Source organism: Ambystoma mexicanum, chromosome 3q (genome assembly GCF_040938575.1).
Source record: "Ambystoma mexicanum isolate Mex_15411 chromosome 3q, UKY_AmexF1_1, whole genome shotgun sequence".
Lineage (NCBI taxonomy): Eukaryota > Metazoa > Chordata > Amphibia > Caudata > Ambystomatidae > Ambystoma > Ambystoma mexicanum.
In genome coordinates, this window is record NC_090926.1 from 735,178,457 (window position 1) to 735,199,680 (window position 21,224).

Consider the following 21,224-nt stretch of genomic DNA (forward strand, 5'->3'; position numbering starts at 1 on the left):
AACTGTAGGATCTGCACTGAATCATTGCAATGCACTCTTTGCTGGCACCTCCTCCTCCAACATCCAAAGAATGCAGGTGATTCAAAATAATGCACTTCGAGCAGCGCTCAACATTGTGAGAAAAGAGCACATCTCTACCATAAGAAAAAAGGTTTACTGGCTCCCAGTGTGCGAACAAATACTATTCAAAACCCTGTCAATTACACCTATATGTCTCACCAAAACCGCTCCTCCATATCTCTCAGGAAACATTCAAAGAGTGCAATCCTCTAGACCTACCAGATTGGCCTAGACTCTCAGACCTATCCTACCGACCTTCAGACGAACAAAGGCTGGATGCTCTAGAATGCCTTGCCACCTATGCTAAAAACCAAACAATCCTACTGGGCCTTCAGGAAAGCTGGAATAACCTAGCTCTTTGTGTAACATCTGAACAGTATCGCTACCTGCATTTGATTGGAATTTTGTCCTTCCTTTAACTCATGTAACATGTTGTAACAGTGCCTTGATGTCCTCACCAGCTATCAGGGCCATCCACACTCCCTTTCCCGCACCTTGAATATTAATCAGACGTGTTTATTTACCAAAATCCTAGCCATGTTATTAATCACATGCCTCACATGCATTCCTTCTCTCTTTTTCTCCTCTCAGTCATATCACAGACCCTTTTCACTCGGAAACTCGGAAACTGCGCCTCACAGGATCATCATGACCATCTAATAACCAAACATTCCTTTAATCCTTTGTGCGGACAGAAGTCTAGAGTCAAACACTTCTCCCATCTTGTGCTTTATCATCCTTTCTGGCTCTTGAGCCAGCCCAGATTCACTTGATCCTTCCCACATTGTTTCAAATATTCAGCAGTCCACACGATACTAAAGAAGAGTTCATCTGTCGATTCAGACTACCGACCTATCACCCTCACTGTTCTTCCATCAATTCCAGCTTCTGCCCTATCTCCCTCCCCATTCTCCCATCAATTGCAGCTATCTCCCTATCTTTCTCCTCATTCCTCCATCAATTTCTGCCATCGTCCCTATGTTCTTCTTCATTTTCCATCAATTCCAGTTACCGCCTATCCTCCATAGTCTTCCATCAATTTCATCTACCACCCTATCTCCTCCCTGTTCTTAAATTGACTTGAGCTAGCGCCCTATTGCCCTTCTCATTCTTCTGTCAACTCCATCTACTGCCCTATATCACCGGCTTGACCAAATAGTGAAAACTGGTCCAACATGGCATCTCCCAGCATCGCGTCCCTCAATAACCATTCAGTCAGGTGGGCAAAAAGTGAAGAAGCATATGTGTAGGTGGGTTTATGGGGGATGGTAATTAAGCTAGCTGCATGGTCTAAAGCTTGTCTGACTTTTAAGCCATACGTACTTCACTTGTGTTGCTCTAGCAGAGCTTTCCATACCTCTGAGAAGCAGTCATACTCAGTCATGAGACTTACATAACTGGTGAAAATCACTTGAAAGTCACTACTTAGAATGAACAGAAATGTTTTATGTGTTCCCTGTGATGTACGGCTGAAAATGATGCCAAGCCGGCATTAATTTCTTTCGATACCCGGTGCGACTGGTTGCACACCAAACAGCTTTGTCTGAGGAGGCAACCTGGCACCTGCATGTTCTTGCATTTCTATCTGGGATGGTGTCGGCCAGCCTGGAGTGCTACACCTGTGGGAACTATGATGCCAGTGGATACCAGGAAGGTTCCACTTGCCCCCCCCACTCCAAGCCCGAGCAAGATCATGAAGAAATACATATTTTCCACTCAAAGTATTACTGCGATTCCCAGCTAGCACATCTGTTACTTGTTCCTGATGTAAGCCAATGTGCTAACAGTTCTATTATTTTATTCAAAACATCGACTTTATTACTAAATGACAAATCTATATATCATACAATCTTTTTCTCATAAATAACTCTTGTTCAAGTTCAACAACATCCGATACTTATATTAATTATACTTCACAGTGCAGAGAGTGTGCCGGGTTAGACAGAGGGTAACATGAAAGTGATGATCCCAAAGAAGACAGCAGGATTGATACTTTTGCAAGCGTTTCTAATGTTCAGATGACTTCCTCAGGCAGAGGAAGCATGAAGCTCTTGGAATAGCGGGACAGCTGCAGGATTCACCTCTGGAATGTCTGATCTGTTTGTGTCTTTGTTTCTGATGTGCTGTTCCTTCACAAAGAGCCTCACACTTCAGAAGCTCCCCCACACATTCCAATCTGAAATATTTAAATGCAGCACTACAAACGACATGCAAGCAGGCAAGACAAAGAAACACTGCTGGACTGCTCTTAGAGAGGCGTGAGGGGGTGGGGTAGTGTCAGTCATGGCATGTGCAAACCTACTGATGGACGGTATGCTTAAGGCAGAGTCAATCACGTGTCCATCTCCACTGAGATGGTTGCCCACCATGCCCAGTGACATTTCTGCTTCAGCAAGGAAAAGCAGCCATCACTTGTTGGACAATTGTATTTAGAAAATGATTCAGGCTGTTGGTCACATTTTCACTATTGCCTCTCAGAGCCTGACGGGACTCAAGAGCAAGCCATTTGCTGTGCTGATCCTGATAAACACGATTGGTGGTGGCATAGTCATCTGCGCATTGCGCGTGTGTATCTAGAACGCCATTTGGGAAGGGGATCCATCAGTCATGTTTTGGGCCTTTGGCATGTGAAGGCTGGTGTGAAAAGGATAATGGGCCTCATTACACGGATGGCGCTAAGGGATGACCGGCACCGGTAAGGGCACCGGTGCCGGTAATCCCTTAGCGCCATACTACGAGGTCCCTCAGCGGGTCCCGTCCTTAACGTGTGGCCAGACCACACGTTAAGGAAGGGACCCGCTGAGGGACTTCAGGGCAAATAACGGTACCGCTAATAGCGGTACCGTTATTTGCTCCTTCCCCATTCCCATTTGAGCCCTGTAGGGGCTCAAATGGGAATGGGGAAGGGCCTTGGTGAATGGGGAATTACCGCCCCGCCAACCTTGGAATAGGGCGGTAATTCCCCCATTCACCAAGGCGGAATCGGTAAAATACCGGCGGCAACCATCGTCCGTGTAATGAGGGCCAATGTGTCTTGAGGGTGCTTCTCTACATCTGAGTGAAATAAAGAAGAGCAAAAATGGTCCGACATGGAACATGAATACTCAACAGCCTCTGCGAAGCATGTGGGGCAGGGCTTTAAAAGTGCTGGGATTGCTTGGGAAGGAGTGGGACCAGCAACAGAACATTGACTCAGAGAAGCAGATGGGGCTGGGGATGTGTCAGTTAATCGTCAGTAATGAGCCATAGCAAATGTTATTGGAAATAACAGGTCTATCTTGTTTTACCTCTGGTTCTCTATTGGTGCAAAGGGTGGACCTTTGTTATTTGGGTTAGTGACTCATGGAGCCGCAATGTCTTTTCAAACCATCCTCCAGTGTATTAAAACTCTGCAATGCATTTGTAGTCATACTTTGTTTTGTGCATTTTCTATCCTAAAGTTACCTTTCAGCACTGTAATTTTAAGGTCACCAAGGGTGTGATTTGGTTCCAAGAGTGCTCACTGATGGGTGTGCCCTCACTCCATCGCCTAACATTTTGCCTGTTGAGATTAATCTGCTTATGCAGTTGCTGGCCAGTCTCTCCTACATAGTAACCCCCGGGGCCTTTCATACACATATTCAGATAAACAACATTGCTAGATGCACGTGTGAAACTTCCTGTAATTTTGTAATCCTGCTTTGTGTGGGGTGTCTTCATTGAATCTGAACTGGAGCTATGTGAACAGGTTAGGCATCTTTTTGTTGAAAATGAAATTCAAGGGGTGTCGGCAGCGGTGACCCTCTTAATTCGTAGTGTCCCCATCCAACTCATAGAAATTCCCCACTGATTTTTGTTTATTTTACAGTTAATCCCTGCTGTGATGGCATATATGGGCTTAGCAATGGGGGACTCATGGCCTTTGGCTATGGTCACTGTAACGGTTACACCAAATATTATAAAAGACAAAGGGCCACTGGCCGTGGTCTTGGAAATATCGCCCATGACCCTTATCCCCCTCCCTAGAGAGTAACCAGATCTCACTTCTGTCTTGCTTAAAAAGACTATGGCCTAAGCCGAGAGGCATATAGGCTATTGGTCAATGCCTCCATTTTTTCCTCCCTCCTTTTATTCCCATGCAAATGTATCACACCAGCAATCCCTGGGTACCTTGGTGCCACCCTCTATTCCCACTGCAACCTTCCCCAGTAATCATTCCTCCGGTAATGCAGCATGTGCCAATTTCCGTGCAGTCGCAATGTATGCTGATTTCCGAAAGTACTTGAAAATGTAAAATTTGCCCCCATCTCCACTGCCACTCACTTGTGTCCTTCTCCTCTTTTCTAGGTTCCCCCTCTCTTCCTCCTCCCGGTAGTGTGGCCTGATACAAAACCACCCTTTCCCATCTGCAACTATCATTATGAGCACTTTTTTGGCTTCTCAGGGATTACCACGAGATTCGCTGATATTGAGCAAAAAATAAAATTGGGGCTTTTCATTTCTGAAAAGGCTCCCTGTTGCAATGCACCATGGGAGATATATACAAGTCTTGTGGGAGTAAGTGGCACCCCATTATCTGCCAATTTTTGTAAAAACTACTAGACGGATTTGCAAAAGCCAAAAAAAGGCACATCTGTAACACTTTCTGTCCAGCTTGTTTATTATTTGTTGCACACCCGTCCAGCGGTTTTCGTGCTATGGATGTTGAATGGAAGGAGTTTTTCTCTATGACAAAATGAATGTAAGCAGGCCATGCGAGGTGCCAGGAGTAAAGGTTTTGGGAAAGTGAATAGTCCATTTGAGCCAAGTCACACATTCCACAACGCCACCGAGTAGCCATCGCTGGAAGTTCACCTCCAGGTCTGAGCCACATCAACAATGGGCCATCACTTGTAAATCACTGCCACTTTGAATGCTCTGCTTGAAGACAGGAAGTGTGAGGCAGCACTTACACGGCCTGCAGGGTCTGATGGAGCACTGGGAGGAGGGTATTTATCTAAAACACCTAGCAGCAGGGGGTGCCATGGCTCTGGCCAGCCCTGGCTTCAAGGACAAAGAGGGTGATGAGCGGGAACTACTCGACATCCTCCTTCTCCTTTTTGCGGGATACCTTTCCCGTTCGGCGCCCTCATTGAGCGTACCAAACAGGAAAGGTGTCCTGCTCCCAAATGTCCCGGTCACGTCCTGTCTGTACGCTTGTCAGGGCTAAGGCAGGCAGGCAGGCAGGGTGCAGGATCTGGGGAGACATATCATGCCGGATCTCGGAACCGGCAAGAGCCGGCCCAATGACCAGCACTGGCTGTGTTCAAATTCTGAGACCTTAATGGGAGTACATGCACTGCCGTGGACCCTGATTCTGTTGTACTGGATATTTACCTGGGGGTGGCCACCATTTCCCTCTCCTGTCAATCAACGGGCACAACATGTCAGAAGTGGGCAGGCATAATGGTTCACAAGTACCTGAGATGGATTAAGCAGGCCATATAACAGGGTGTTTTTATGTTGCAGAGAGAAAGGGGAAAGGCACCTCTCGGAAGCAGCAAAGACTAATGTCAGCCATGAAGAGGTAAATGCAGGCAGTGCACAATACAGCTTTACACACTCACAGGTTCTTCCTCTCTCCAATATAGTATTCCTCGTCTATCCTCCCAGACATCTCTCGCTTCTTCCGTGTCCTTTCACCTTTCTCTTCTCGCCCTCTTTGTCTCATGCTCTTCGCACATCCTCTTCTACCCCCTTTCATTCTTCCCAGGTCTTCACCCTTCAATTACTCACAGCTCATCTTCTTATCATCCTTCCTTTCTCTGCACCTACTTTTCTTTTCCCAGCTACACATCTTCTCCCCACCCACTCTTTACAGCATTTTCTCTTCTTCCTGTCGCTCTTCTCTTCTTGACTCCTTCTCATCCATCCCTTCTTCTCAGCTCCTCTTCTTTTCCTGTCCCTTCTTCTCAGCTGCTCTTGTTTCCGTTCTGTCCTCGGCTACTCCTCCTCCTTTAAATCATCCCTTCTCAGCACCTCTCATCTTTCAGCACACCGTCCTTCCATTCTGTTCTCTTCTCTTTCTCCTCATCTTTATGCTCTCTTCTTAGTTCCTCGCCTTCTTGATTCCATTCTCCTCTTCTCAGCACTTAATTCTTTGTTTTCTAATCATCTTTTCTTTGCAATGTTGTCTATTCGGCCCTCTTCTCGCTCCTTGCATTGCTCCTATCAGTTGCCAACTCTCTTCCTCTTCTGATTTCCCTCCAACATGTACTCTCCTCATCTCCTCCCTACCCGCTTTTCCAGTCTCTTTTCCACTCACTGTTACCCTTCTTTCCTTTCTCCTCTCCCCCATCTCTCACACACATCTCATGTCTTTTCATCCTGAGCTGTAACAGTTTTTGGTCCTTTCCTTCGCAGACTGACACCCCCTGCCTCCATTCCCTGAAGTCCAGAATCAAAGAAGACAGTCGCTTTGGGAGTCTCTTTCGCCCGGAAGTGCCAGTGCTGATGTGGGACAAGCACGTCACGTCCTGGGACCGGCTGCAGAAGTTGAGCCCTCCCTATGGATGGAAGGGCCTGTCTAAGACAGGTTAGTGGCTTATAGAACTGTCATTTCACGTGGGAGAGGGGGCTAGCAGAGGTAGAAGTGTACCAAAATAAGTAGTTGAGCTGTGACCCCGGCAGGGGACAGAGTGGGTAGGAAGGGAGGAAAGCGAAACGCATTTTCAAGGGTTGCAGCCATGCTGGTTGACAGCCAATTGAGTTGAAACATCTAATTTAAACTGGAACTGCTATCGGGTGTTAGGAGAAATGTGAAAAAAGGTACTTTAACTGTTAACAGTACAAAATTAAAGTAGTGTAACGCCGCTCCCGACCGTTGCCGCTCACCTCGACCACAGGCTAGCCCTTGTCGCACACTGATATCACAGCACATTCACATCATGGGACGGCTCAATTGAGGCAACAGAGCAATGGCTCCCGGGACAGCCCAACATGCTGCTGTGCCAATATTGGGAGCCAGGATGAGACATTTTGATGAGTTAGTGCAATGCCCAGCTCGTGGTTTTGACCGATGTTACTGACACTGATATCTACAACCTCCCTTTTCTCCTATGGCGCTGAACCCCATAGAATACAGATGAGTCTCAACGAAAAATTTGGTCCAGTTGTCATAGTCTGACATAGCAATCCCCACCGCACTGCAACACTTCACACTTTGGCTTAAACAACATCAAGTCATCACTGCTAATTCTTAAACAGTTGCTTTCATTACAACTTACTGTTTGTATGCAAAGCAATGCTCCTTTTCTCATGTATATTCAGACTACAGTCTGACGAAGGGCCATTCAACCTACTGTGCTTCAAACTCCTAACAAACAGCAGGAGGCGCTATGCAGATACCAAGCAACATCACATAAAATGCGTTTTACAAACAATTTGCCTCCTGGAAGCACTTGCATTGTCTCAGAAAATAAACTGCAGTTTGCATTTGTCAGGTACTTCTTCATTGGAGCCCAGGCTACCCTTTTCTGTCTCAGTCTGACTCTGTGCTGAGAAAGATAGTCTTCTGTGGTATCTGGATCTGGCAGTTCTGTTGACTTATCTTGATCACTGTACATTTAAATCCTTAGGTGTGGGTGACGGCCCTTCTCAGTGACCTCGAACACAGGACCTTCACATCTTCTTGGTGAGGGAGTGGTTCTTCTCTCTGACTCTGCATCCAGGGGCAAGGGAGTACTCCTTCCCTATCACTCCAGGGGTTTGGGCCACCCCTCTTTTTCCTGGCCCTGATCTCAGCACATTCATTCTCTGTCCTTGATTTGATATCTGGCATTAGCACACTGAGGCTCCTGCATCAGTGGTTCACCACTACAGGAGCGTTACGCCTTCTGTCTCAATGCACGGCACAGGTAGTATACCTCAGTGGCAACACGCTCGTCTTGGAAGCAAGTGGACGTAGAGCAACACAGATTCGAATCCTGGGTCTGCGCTTAGAAACCTCTTCGGTATTAAGCACGTTATAAATAACCAACTATAATGCAACGGTCCTATTCGTGCATATGGTGACCAGTGTCTCTAGGTCAGGATAGAAGTGCCTTAGTGTGAAACCGTAAAGTGATACTGTCCAGTGTAAATGCACATGCCTTCCTAGGGCCAACAAGAGGCATGGTGGGCAGAGCTGCACTACCGTTAGCCGTCCCCTCAATGCACCTGTGTGGTGCATTCTCTGCCTCTTCCATTAGCTCAGTCAATGCAACTCAAGCAACCTATTCAGCCCAGTGATAATTCTGGCAGTACAATCCTGCTGAGCAACACCAGCCATCCAGCAGTGAGAGCCAGCAGAGGTCTGCCAGTGGCCGCCTGTGCCAGTTACTTATCTTCCAGCACCAGGCGCTATATCAAGCGCTGACGATGCACGTCAGGCTAGACCTGCAGCAACCATTTGTCTTCTGGGACTAGCACAGCTCTGCAACGTACATCAATTCTGACCTGCAGTTATGCCTGTTCTCCAGACATACACATCACTCTACCAGGGTACCTCATATCTGATCTGATGCAGGCCTTCTTCGCCTGCTAGTGGAACGCGCATGCAGATTTGTCAATGCACCTCAGTTCGGACCTGAGCCCCCTTCACTAAATGGTCCTATTATGCCTCTGAAACCTTCATCAGTAGGAGTGGATGAGCAGAATGTCTTTGCTAACGCTGTGCCCCCTCCAGTGCCTTTGAGAGACAGCTCTCTTTATGAGGGGCAAAACGGTCCCCTGACCCGAGCCCTAACTCTGTGAGGAGCCCCTCGTGTCTGCCTAATGAAAGAAGGCAGTGCATATATTTTACAAAATGCAAATAACACACTCCTTTTCACCCCTTCAGCACTTTTTTCACACAGCCCCTACCTCTGGCAATACCCCACATGCCTTCACTCCTGCCAGCAACCAACGTGTCAATTTGGTACCCTCATCCCTCCCCACCAATCCAGCCGGGTTGACTACCCATCACCCTCCCCCTTCCTACCAGCACTCTCACAGGGTAATGCAGCTCAGTACCCAGTCACTTGAGGCATGGTCCAACACACTTGGAGTCAAAATGCAGAGCACTGCACACCTGAAGCTAGGCTTAGTTTCTCTACGTTGATCACGTCTGATGCCATGATGCCTTCACAAGATGAAACGTGTGCACCTACGTCGCCACACCGCCTGCCCACTCTGACTCCCAGCCCCACCCAGACATCAGGATACAACCCTAAACAGTACAGACTAAATCCAGTCACCAACCTACTAAACAATATCGTGCATGCCTTGGCTCTGGCCTTTATCTGCCTCTGCCCCAACACGCAAGTACAAGCTACCACTGTGGCATCTAGCACACCTGTCACACATGCCTCCAGCCAAACACATACCACACAACAGTCCCTTTCTAAAATAGGAATTACCCAGCCCTGTTTCGGATCTACCCGTCAACTCAGGCTCTGGGTCAGAACCTATCCATCCAGCACGTCTACTCTTCCGTCTTTAGGGGATGCTAGACTGGCAGGACTTAGCTCTCATACCTGCTCTCTCACCCCTTCGCCTACCAACGATGAACAACATGCAGCCACCCTCATTTGCCTCACACAACCAGCCAACCAGACAGCTGCTCTAAAGTGTGCTCTACCCAATGTTCACTCCATGGGAGCACACGCTATTGAGGTCCATGATCTCATTCTCAAACAGCATCTCGATATCTTAGCCGTCACAAAATCTTGGCATCACAACGTCTCTGGTCCACTGCTCTCCTTAGCTATTCCTCCCAACTATACTATTCTTAGAGCAGACGTCCTTAAAACCACAGGAGGAGGTGTAGCCTCATAGCCAATTCATCTTTACAGATCAGATCCTCCCCTATATTTGCCACCCCAGTGTATGAAATGCTGCTCCTCAAGCTTACTACCAATCCCCAAACCACGTAAAACCTGCTCCTGATCTACCGACAATCCTAGCCACCCTTATGTCAACATCCCTCTCTTAATCACGCCTCCCATGAAACCAATGACCAGACTCATTGTACTGGGTGATCTTAATCTTGGATACAATGGCACTTCAGACCCCACAGCTGCTGCCCTAATGCTAGCACTCGAAGACATGAACCTCACCCAACTGATAGACATGCCCACCCATTCCAAAGGACGCACGCTGGATGGACTGTCACGGTGAATGCCACCATAGACATCTCAGCCATTAACACAGTACCATGGTCCGACCACTTCCTTTTCCTCTTCAAACTCTCCCTCGCCAATCCACCCAGTTCTCACATCTGCGCTGGACCCTAGTCATGCCTGTAATACCCACAAACTGACACATGGGACTTTGACGCCCACACTCCTAGCCTCGCTTAGCCCAAGTACCTGGTTCCAAAACAAGACCCCACAGGACCTGGCCAACCAATACCATGCTTGCCTGCTCCACATCCTGGACTGGCATGCTCTGATCAAAACCAAATCACTGAAAACCCACAAACCTATCAACCTCTGGTTTTCAGAAGAACTAGTCACCTTAGGAAGGGACAAAAGGGTCCTTGAACACGTATGTAAAAAGCACCCTTCCCCAAGTAACTGCACAACACTGGCCACCACTGCCCTTTCCTACAAGAAAGCAGTAGTCACCCTTAAAACTAATTCCCACAATGTGAGAATTTCTAACATGGCATCCAACCCTATCCTCAGTAATGCTGGTACTTGCGTGGACAAAGCCTGGTATACCACGATACAAGAAGCCCTTTCACCTAAAATTGAAACCACTTGCACCATAATTAGTGCTAAAATAGTTCTGCTTGGAACCAAAGCCCCTCTGCGGGATGCTTGTTAGCACTTCAGTGTGGCCCAATCATCATCTACCCCGACATTTGCATCTTGCAAGTCTCACAAGAGCAGGTCCTAGCTACCATGCTCTTGCTAAACCCCTCAAACTGCAACAGTGACTCATGTCCATCCCACAAAGTGAAGCTTTGTGCACCCACCCTAGCTCCTGTCATCACCGAATTTTCCAATGCCTCTTTCCAGGCTAGCAATATACCCACTAGTATCAAAGCAGCGTGGATGACACCACTCCTAAAAAAACCTCACTAGATCCTTCAATCCCCATTACCCCTGTCACTTTCCTGCTCAAAATTTTGACCACCTTGCCTACATTGAAGTCCAACACTTCCTTTAGCATAACCACCTACTCGCCCAAAGCGTAGCACGGAACAGCCCTGCTTGACTTGAAGGTCCAAATGGATAACATCCGTGACTCTGGAAACCTAGCTATCCTTCTACTACTAGATCTTTCGGCATCGTTTGACATAGTTGACTATGATATCCTCTGCCAACACCTCCATTTCTTGCCTGAAGCCACTTCATGGATCAAATCTTTCCTCAGTGGTTGCACCATTAGAGTGTTCATTGGCAAGACAGCAGCTGACCCCATTCCTGCTCTCCTAGGGGTCCCACAAGTCTCCTGCCTATCTCCCACGGTCTACAACACATACACTAAGCCTCTATTTGAGCTCCTCGATTCACTGGGGATCATCTACAGTAACTTTGCCGATGATCCCCAAATACTCACCCCTATCACTGGTGATTACCCCCTATCACTGGTGATTACCCCGTGGCACTGCCACAATTCACTCATTGTACAGTACTATCCAACACTGGATGGCCACCCATAACCTATGCTTAAGCAATTAAAAAGCAGAGCTACTCACCGTTGGGTCACCCTACCGGCTCAAAAATCTGGATGCAGCCTTTACTACCCTTTGCATTGATGGTACATCCATCCCGGTCCCAAAATAAGTCAAAACATTGGGAGTCCACCTGGATGCGTAGCTACCAGTGACGGACATATTAATGCCCTAGGATCAGCCACAGCATACATGGCCAGGCTCATCTTCCTGAGCAGGCAATTATTGTCACCAAGCAACTGCCTCATGCTCGCACAAGCACTTATCCTCACCAAACGGGACTGCTGCAATGTTCTCCTGATGGGCACTTCAGCCAACAACTTGACAAAAATACAATTGTAGAGAAACAAAGCCTTACGTGCCACCCTAGGCCTAAAACGATCGGACCACATCTCAGCAACCAGGCTTGAGGCTCACTGGCTACCTATCAAAGCTCATGTTGACTTTAAAACCTGCTCTATTGCTCACCGATGTATCTACAAGGAAGCGCACCTCTATCACAACAACTGCATTACACAAAAACTCCTGGTACGCACGCTAAGATCCAGCGCTAGCATCTCGTTGATCATCCCTCACTTCAAGAACAAAAGAGCCAGAGGCGTCAGCTTTTGCGTTACTGCTCCATCCCTCTGGACCTCTCTTCCTGCCTCCATCAGTGCAGTCAGAGCAACCCTAAACTGCCTTAGAAACGCTTGTAAAAACGTGGTTGTTCAAATAATACAACTAATACCTAAACCAACTGTTAACACAACTAATGACTTCATGATCTGCGTCTTTTACTTCTGGCTTTTGTACCAAACGCAGTGATGCACTTGGGTTTTGTCGTTACTGAAATGTTATACATAAAATAAATAAATAAAATACCTTAGTACTATCCAGTGGGCTGCTGAGGTTCTGAATAGATCGCCTGACTGTTGTTGACAACCAAGGTCTGATCTGATCAATTAATCCTGTGCTGCGTTTTGTGTTCACCGAAGTACATACAGCTTGTGAGTTAACTATAGCGTAACTCTTTTAGCACCATTCTTTGGGGAATATATTGGTCACATCCAATAACCAAAGTTGAAATGCATATTAATAAGTTTCAGTGCCAGAGAGGTTCAGGTATTATTATTATGCCCTCCTTGCAAAGAACTGTGCTCATATGCCATGTTGCAGTGTCAACTCCCTGCAAGACTGATTAAGCCTCTCTCTGGGTCTGATACAACCATTGGTGATATTAATAACTACGAAGATGTGAAATATGCATACACCAGGATATGCTCGTTATAAAAACTAACATTGCATCAGTGTGGTGCAGGTCCAGAGCTTGATCCCTTCAAACCAAGGCTACAACACTGGGCGACCACCCCCACACGAAGATTAGAAAGCATTAGTCAGGTGAGGTGATTAGGCAGCCAAATTCGAAACTTTGGAACCAAAGTTGAGGCCCATATCCCGGCTTTGCCACAAACATGTTTGCTGTGATCTTGGGCAAATCATCTTTTCTCACTACATAGCACTTCACTCTCTGCTGAGAAAAGGATAGCCTTCTAACATCCCGGAAGCATTGCTTAACCCATTATATGCTCATCCTTTTCCTGTGGGTAATTTGAGTGGAAAGGTTCCTAGACGGGAGAAGGCGACCACATGACAAATGTCTCTAGCTCACTGTTATGTGTACTTATTTGACAGGAAAAAACACATGGTGTGCTTTTTGCTACAATTCCACACGTTCTTCACTCAATGAATAACAGTCTGCAACTTGATGAAGGAGGTAAACGTGAGGTGAAAGAGGAACACAGTGGCAGCAGAATCCTCCTCCTTTGGCCTAACATCCTGTTGGGTTCACATGTGATAAGTGTACTAAGTCAGGATTATAAAAGAAGTTATTATTTGAGTGCAAGAAAGTCAGACATTTACAAATAATTGCACCTTGCTACACAACAAGAACTGGGAAACAATGTGGTCAAGTGCTGCAATGCAGTGTGGGCACACATCCCAGTTTCACCATTTAACTAAAGTGATCCTGGACCACTCGTTCAATCTCTTCATGCCTAACCTGTCGCAATTGTCTGTCCCTAAATATTTCAAAATTGACGACCACTAAGAGTGATTTAGTTCTCACGGACTACGCTTGAAAGAGCCTCCCTCGTGGTCTAACTGGCTATAGAGTTGCTTCGTGTTAATACTAGTGACCACTGAAATATAGCACACCAAAAATCATGTGTTCCTCAGCTCACTTGTGGTTCCACTTGGAAACCTGTGGCCCTCTTCTGACCTCAGTCTGTGTTTGGGTACATGCACCTTCGTGGTAGACCGAGTCTGTAAGCACGCGCACGTTCTGCGAGGCAGCTCACCGGAGTGCTGTGCCTGGAAATTTGCTCCTTTTTCACACGGACACTGGCTTGTATCCTGTATCTGCACGTCATCCTTTCCCATTGCTGCTGCTACTGTTAAAGTTTGTCCTGCATCAATGCGAGATCACAACGTCACTTCCCCTTCCTGTGCGCTGCTTATGCTATCCTTGAAATGACACTTGTTTATTATTCTGGTTCCAGCAAGGAAGGAGGCAGTAAAGGGACTTGAAGGGAGCACCCATGTGTGTTGTGATCGCTGCCAGGCAGCACATCAACGTATGAGCTGTGAGTGTGATGAATGGGGGCTGGGGGGAAAGAGGAGTCCTTAACCGCTTATTGTGTTACTTTTGGGTGGCCGCAATTGTTTGTGTGCCCCATGGCCCCCTAAAATGGGCCTGTTTGGAGGCCCATCTTCTAATAAATCAGAGGTCTGGTGAGGGGCAGGGATGAATGGGCGAGGATGGACGGGATGCCTGATCTTTTAGCATTCTGGTGCATAAAGGCCACCAGTGTCTGCCCGATTATTAACTTTCTGAAAAACAAGAAGCTAGAACAAAAGCTACCATTGTGGAGAGCTGCCAATCTTCTGAAAGCCAACTTGTGGCTACTTCTAGGGCGCTGACATGATGCACATTCCTGCCCACAAGGGCTCGGAGGAGGGCAGCACATCTTACCTCGCCTATATAGCCCAGACGACGCGGCACTGTTGATTTTTGGAAAAGGTTTCTCTGAAAGATATGTCTGAGATTGCAATATATTGCCTTCACTCGACAGGAGCACCCACAACATCCACCCAATCCCCAAGAAATATTCAAAACCCCACTTCTCCCATTACAAGAGCCCAACCTGGTGGGCGTACAGTCTCCTTGCCCCAGTGTGATGCTCCTTTCCTTCGTCTCTCTGAGTCTACCCTCCCCCCATTCTTGCCATCAGACTTTGCTCCTTGTGAGCGTCTTGTCTCCTGGCCCTTAGCACTTTCCAGCAATTCCAGTGCGGGGATCCCACCCCTAAGCCAGGCTTTCTTCTCCTTGTGAGATTCTTGTCTCCTGGCCCAGGGACGTCATTTCACCAAAATGCCAGAGTAGTGGAAGTGACATCACATGACCCTTGACCCCTAATGAAATCACAGGAAGTGATGTCATTTGACCCCACCCCGAAGTGACATCACGGGAAGCGATGGAACATGACTTTTCACCTGTTGACAAAACAGGACGTGGCATCACATAGCATTGTACACTACGAAAAATATGCTTACAATATCACTATAATGGATGTACATTTCATACAAGAATGGATCGCCATATGTATCGTTAAGATCAGTGTGTATAGGCCCATATTACTGTGAATGCAAGCAGACGTCCATGACCAAATGATACGCTTAAGCGCTTTATATAGAAAAAATATACACCCAATATCACCCAACCTGTGTTGGTACTCATTTATCGACCTCAGAGGATGAAAGGCTGAGTTGAGGCATTTAAGAACAGACTAAATCAGTGACTCACCCACTGAAGTGTGCCTGAAATAAACCTTTAATGAGACTAGCAATTATTGTATAGAATTCCAGAAAGACACATTGTTTGGTGTTCCTATTCTTTCTTATTTAGGGTCAGTGCTGAAAGTGTTAGACTTGTGGCACTCCTGTTCTTATGTTTCCTTCTTTTTTAAGGGGCCTGAACAACACTCCAGAAGTAACGAGCTACATGGTGCTGGAAACAGCCCAGGAGCTTGCATTACAAAACAAAGAAAAGCTTTTTTTTTTTATAGAGGTCATATGGGAGACCACAGAGGTTGCAAGAGAGACCTCAGAGGTCGCAGTTGCGAAATCTGGCGACCCCTAAATGACATCCCTGTCCTTGCCCTTAGCACTTTCCAGCAATTCCAGTGCCGGGCTCCCGCCCCTGAGCCAGGCGTTCTCCCTAAACTCTCCTTCTCAAGGCCTTTGAACCTAACTTATCAACTCTTATTCCAATACCTTAGCACTGCTCCCCTGATGATGGTATGCTGGCCCCAGCTTTCTATATTTGACACGCGTCCCTGATGTTTCAAACTCAAGAAATCCATCTGATGCATTATTAGTGAAGGGTGCACTCAGTCTACTCTAAAAAGACCTGGGGTATCATTTTACATCTCCTCGTGAGCAGAATTGATATCTCGCTATGTAACCTATTCCTTTGTCCAATCAACTACCTGCATAGCCACAAGTGTATGTACCCTCTGCCAAACTCTCCGCGTCTGAATGCTGTCCATGCCCCCATCATTTGTACTCACTGTTCCCTTAGCTTCTTGCAATATCTCTTCCTTCGCAATATAAACACCAGCCCTGTGTCCTGAAAGTGAATGATCTTCATATAATTAACACAGACTGGGCCTCATTCCGAGCATGGCGATCCAGAAATAAGGGTGTCGGTAGCAACATGCCGGAAACCCTTTCCGGACTCCCATACTACAACGATGCCAGTAGGGGCCACGGATGCCCCGGCAGGCTTGAGCTGCCGGATTTTCAGACCCCTAACGGCATGGTTGTGACGGAAGCACCATTAGCAACAGTGCTGGTGCTTCCGTGTCTGCATTTCCATGGAGATCTATCAGACTCCATGGAAAGGGGGAGTAACCCTTATTGCCGCGGCTTTTGATACCCCAGTGCCACCGGAATATCAGGCAGCCGTAAGGGTGTTTAACAGGGTTGCCAGGAACCCGTCATTTCAATCACAATTTCCCTCATCTCCTGCACCCCGCCCAGGCTATTGCACTTCAGTGCTCTTATATGTCTTACCCTGCTGTCCCCCACTTCGGCTACTTGTTTGCTTTTCTGCTGACTCACCTGGCAATCCAGTGTACACATATCCATACGTTCAATGCCATGGTCACATTGCTCCCATTCCTGGGATCAGGATATAAGGCAAAGAAAAAGTTTAGTATATTACCCTTTGTTCTATGGGATAAGGCCATCCCTAGAAAGGCGGTGATAAAAAAAATGTTTGCATTGGTATTCCCTCCCTTTTTTTTCTCCGGCAAGTGCCCTGCCCACCTGTACTCTGCCTGCCTCCTCCCTATCTCTAGACAAACACCCATCCGCCCTGCAATGCCATTGGCAGAACCTTTACCGCTAGCATTCTAACACTGCCGATAGCACCTGGGGCGGGGGGAGCAGCCAGTCAGGATCCGCTGATCACAGGCTTAAACCTTTAATCTCAGCCTGCTTGCGCAATACCCGCAGGCTGCCGCCCCCACCCCAGACTGCCATCTTTCACACAGTCTATACTGGACTTTTTTTTTTATATACAGTTTATACAAACCTTTAAAAAAGAAAACAAAAAAGCAAGGTTTTGAAGCACAAAATTCATCAAAACAAGTAATATGCATAACGGATCATTTCCATATTTCAATAAGTTCTTCTCATAAAAAATGTCCAGCAAACAGAAGCTCCTCGTCATGAGTGCTTAATCAAATCCCCTGGCTGTAGAAGCCAGTAGAGTCTTCACATCGCCCAAAAATGAAGTCAAGGCATAGAACAATTTTCGATCTGTTCCACTAAACATCCTTATCCACCAGTCATCTCCACTCAATGACAGTTAATTCCCAATTATTGGTGCTAGATGTATAGATCTTTGGTTACAAATGGCTTCACAGAATAAGACAAGATGTTTTAAAGTTTCTTCATGTTTATTGCAGAACCTACAACTCCGATCCTTTTCACGATGTTGTGCTCATGTACTTAGTTTGTCTTTAGTTTTAAAGGCATTCAGACGAAACTGTGAAGCTAGTGATCTACAATATGGGTTTGGAGGGACCTCTATGAATTTGGAGTATTCATTTAAGGCTCTAGCTTCGCATGGAATATCTTTCATTGATTTTTGGTTTAGTCTTTATTCTAAATCAGATAGCCAATCAAGATTCCATACTTTACGCTTAGCCAGATCGGGGTTGCAGTGCAACGTTGAGCTCTCAATTCCCATGTCTTCCAAGATAGTCTCGCATTGTCGAGACCATAGGACAAAAATGTTTTTAGAATTGCCATTTCCAGGATTGTGTTAGACCTGAAACTGAGGGACAACTTCCTTCATCGTAATTTTCCGGAAAAGGGCTAGTGTGTTCCAGCACACCCGTGCATTGATGGAGATCAGTACAAGTTCCTATCTTATGCACGAGATTGGCGTGCCCTTAGGAATCTGCAGGACTTTTGACCAAAACATTTTTTCAAGCATCGCCCACAATTCATATGAACAGCCCAAGGCACATTCTGCACCAAATATCAATACAGGGACCACTTTTTATTTGCAGAAGGTGATCACGGGTTTTAAAGAACATTTTCCGTACTTTCTGTTGATGATCATTGCTTGACACACAAGCTGTCGACATTTGGTTTTTGCTACCTCCACCCAAGGGGTGTCATTGATTTGTGAGCTTATCCTCATTCCTAAATATCGTATACTGGGTACGATTTCTAGTGTTTCTTTCTAGAGGTGCCACCTGAATTTAATTTTGTTCTTCTTGGGGCCTGCGCTTACATTTTGAAGAACGAGTATCTCACATTTTTTCTCATTGAAATACAGACCATTTTTGGCTGCATATGTTTCAACGGCATCGATCTTCAGCTGGAGACCAATTGGAGTTAGGTCAAGTAAGATTAAGTCGTCGGCGTATAGGAGCAAATTGATGTTACTACCATGCAGTTTAGGTGGAAAAGATGAGACTTCCTCAAGTGTGATGCCCAGGTCAGAGATAAACAAGTTGAAGATAATGGACGCCAAGGGGCATCCTTGCTTCACGCTGCAGAAGGTGTCAATTACCACGGATAGAGTGCCGGCTTGATCTAAATGAATCCTTACATTAGTTCCAGTGTACAGCTCTCTTATTGCAGCCAGGAGACTTGCCGGACGGTTCCATTTGTTCATCTTGTACCACAACATCTCTCTGTCTATGCTGTCAAAAGCATGTGCAAAGTCTATCAGAGCAAGGTAGACCTTGGCTCCTGTTCCTATTGCCCCAATTTTGATTAAATTTAATATCAGTAGATTCAGGCAGCATCCAACACCCTTCACGAAACCCGATTGTCTTTGGTCTATGTGTTGGGAAATTATAGCCCATTTTTAAAGTTTTTGTTGTAGTATGGTGGCATACACTTTTCCAAGCACATCTAGGAGTGCTATGGGCCTATAATCTCTCGGATTTGTCCCATTTCCCTTTTTAAAAATGGGTACAATGACCGCACTTCTCCATGAGGTTGGTATGGTACATGTGTTATTTCTGCGAAAGAGTTCTTCGCAGACATTAGCCCACATGTGTGGGTTTTCTTTTAGTGCATGGTTGGTTAATCCGTCAGGCTCCGGTGCTCTCGACGTGCTCGACCTTTAAATGATGTCAAGAATATCAGATTTATCAAACTCCAAGCTCCATTTTGTGAGCATGGGAAGGACAGATTCTTCAAAGTTGCCTTTTTTGCTATATAGTGTGCTGTAGAATATGGTCCACTCAGTTTCGGATACAGCGTTGGTTTGTAGTGCTGCTTGCGAAGCGCCCTCAGTGGTGATGATTGTCCAGAAATCTCTCGACTTTCTTTTTTCCAATTTTATCATCACACATTCTGAGTCTTTTTGGAGCATTAAAGCTTTGTGTGTCTTCAGTCTGTTCTTGTATTTTTGTTTAGCAGCTCTTATACTATCAATCAAATTAGCTCTGTCACTCCTGCGGGCCTTCCTGATTTCGCTACACAGAAGTCTTTTTCACTTGAGTACTTCCAGGTCAAATTTGTGTTTTGTTATGAATGCACGATCTTTTAGGCCATGTTTCTTTTCCATATATTGACTCAAGAGAGGTTGATATTCAACCCCTCCTTGTTCTTTGCAGTATTTTTTAGCAATGTTGTTTACCGCATCAATTGTTAGATGTAGTCAAACTCTATTAGGTTCAACTCTGACTTGAAAGTCCCAAGTTTTTTTAGTCAGAGTGTGCTCTGTCCTCAAGGTGAGCCTTATCATATGATGATCGTTATGAGAGCGAGTTGCTACCTGCATGTCAACAGCTAATTCGTGCAGTTTTCCTGACACAAAGAAGTAGTCAAGCGTCGATTTTAGTTCCAAGCGACTCCACGTATGCTGAGCTGGTGTATCGCCTTTGATGTTCCCATTCATCATATGCATGTCTCTCATGTCCATTTCAAGGCACCACTTAGTAGCTGTATCGTTAGACTTAGCTTGAGTTGGATTGATACAATTTGTATTTAAGTCTCCACAAATGATAATTCTTGGCATGCTAGATTCCGCATATATTTCGTCTATCAATGTTGAAATTTGGTCAATGAATGAAAGTGTTCCAGTTATTTTGTCATTCCAGTAAAGATTTATGATATGCCAGGTATCATGGTTCGGCAAGCCTATCAGAGATATCTGGATGTGATGTGATGGATTTCATGAATTAATTATTCTAAGGCCTGAGCTTTTCTTGACTAATGTTACAAGGCCAGCCATGGCTCTTCCTTTTCCATTACTATATGCAGGCTTAAAGGCAATTTCGAATTCGTCTGATACCGGACATTCCAGGAGCCAGGATTCCTGCACACACATTAGGTCAATATCACACAGCCAATTATTCTGAAATAGGTGTACATGCCCTCTGGTGTTCCATGAGCCAACCACAATGACATTCATTTCAGGAACTACAAGGCGTTATTGGTGTTTCGTGTTTGAGGTTTGCTTTGCCAAGACCTCGGGTACCCATGACCAATCATTTATGGGCCCGAGGGCATTGTATGGTTATTCCACGACCCGTCGGTTAGCAGTCACATGAGTGTCACATCCAAATGTTATTTTGATTTGTGGTCTTATCAATTCATCCTTCAGAGTGGTGTCTCTTTCCAAAGTATTAGCTTAACCGTGACCCAAGTCTCCGAGAGAATACAGGTTACCGAGCAACAGATGATTTTTATAGCCCAGGTCCAGTTCCGTCACAGTACTTTGTTTCGACTCATTTGTCCTGGCGTTAAGGTCAAAGTCTGGCTCTTTTGAGCAAACACCAACACCATCTGCAACTTTGTAGGCCTCAAAGCCCAATGACATAAGAGTTGGCACAGTGTCCATTATGGTGTTAAATATGATTTGGCAGTCTAAATGTAGGATTATCTCGTCGTTTTGGGATTCATCTACAAACTCCACAATTTTTAGATC

General features: G+C 46.0%; 1 protein-coding gene across 1 annotated transcript in view; it reads left to right on the forward strand.

Moving 5' to 3' along the window:
* ST6GALNAC2 (ST6 N-acetylgalactosaminide alpha-2,6-sialyltransferase 2) overlaps positions 1–21,224 on the forward strand; it is a 211,524-nt gene that overhangs the window by 120,576 nt on the left and 69,724 nt on the right. Inside the window, exons 3-4 of the mRNA XM_069654673.1 lie at positions 5,548–5,605; positions 6,442–6,613. Of these exons, the coding sequence (XP_069510774.1) occupies positions 5,548–5,605; positions 6,442–6,613 (230 nt within the window). The remainder of the gene's footprint in view (positions 1–5,547; positions 5,606–6,441; positions 6,614–21,224) is intronic.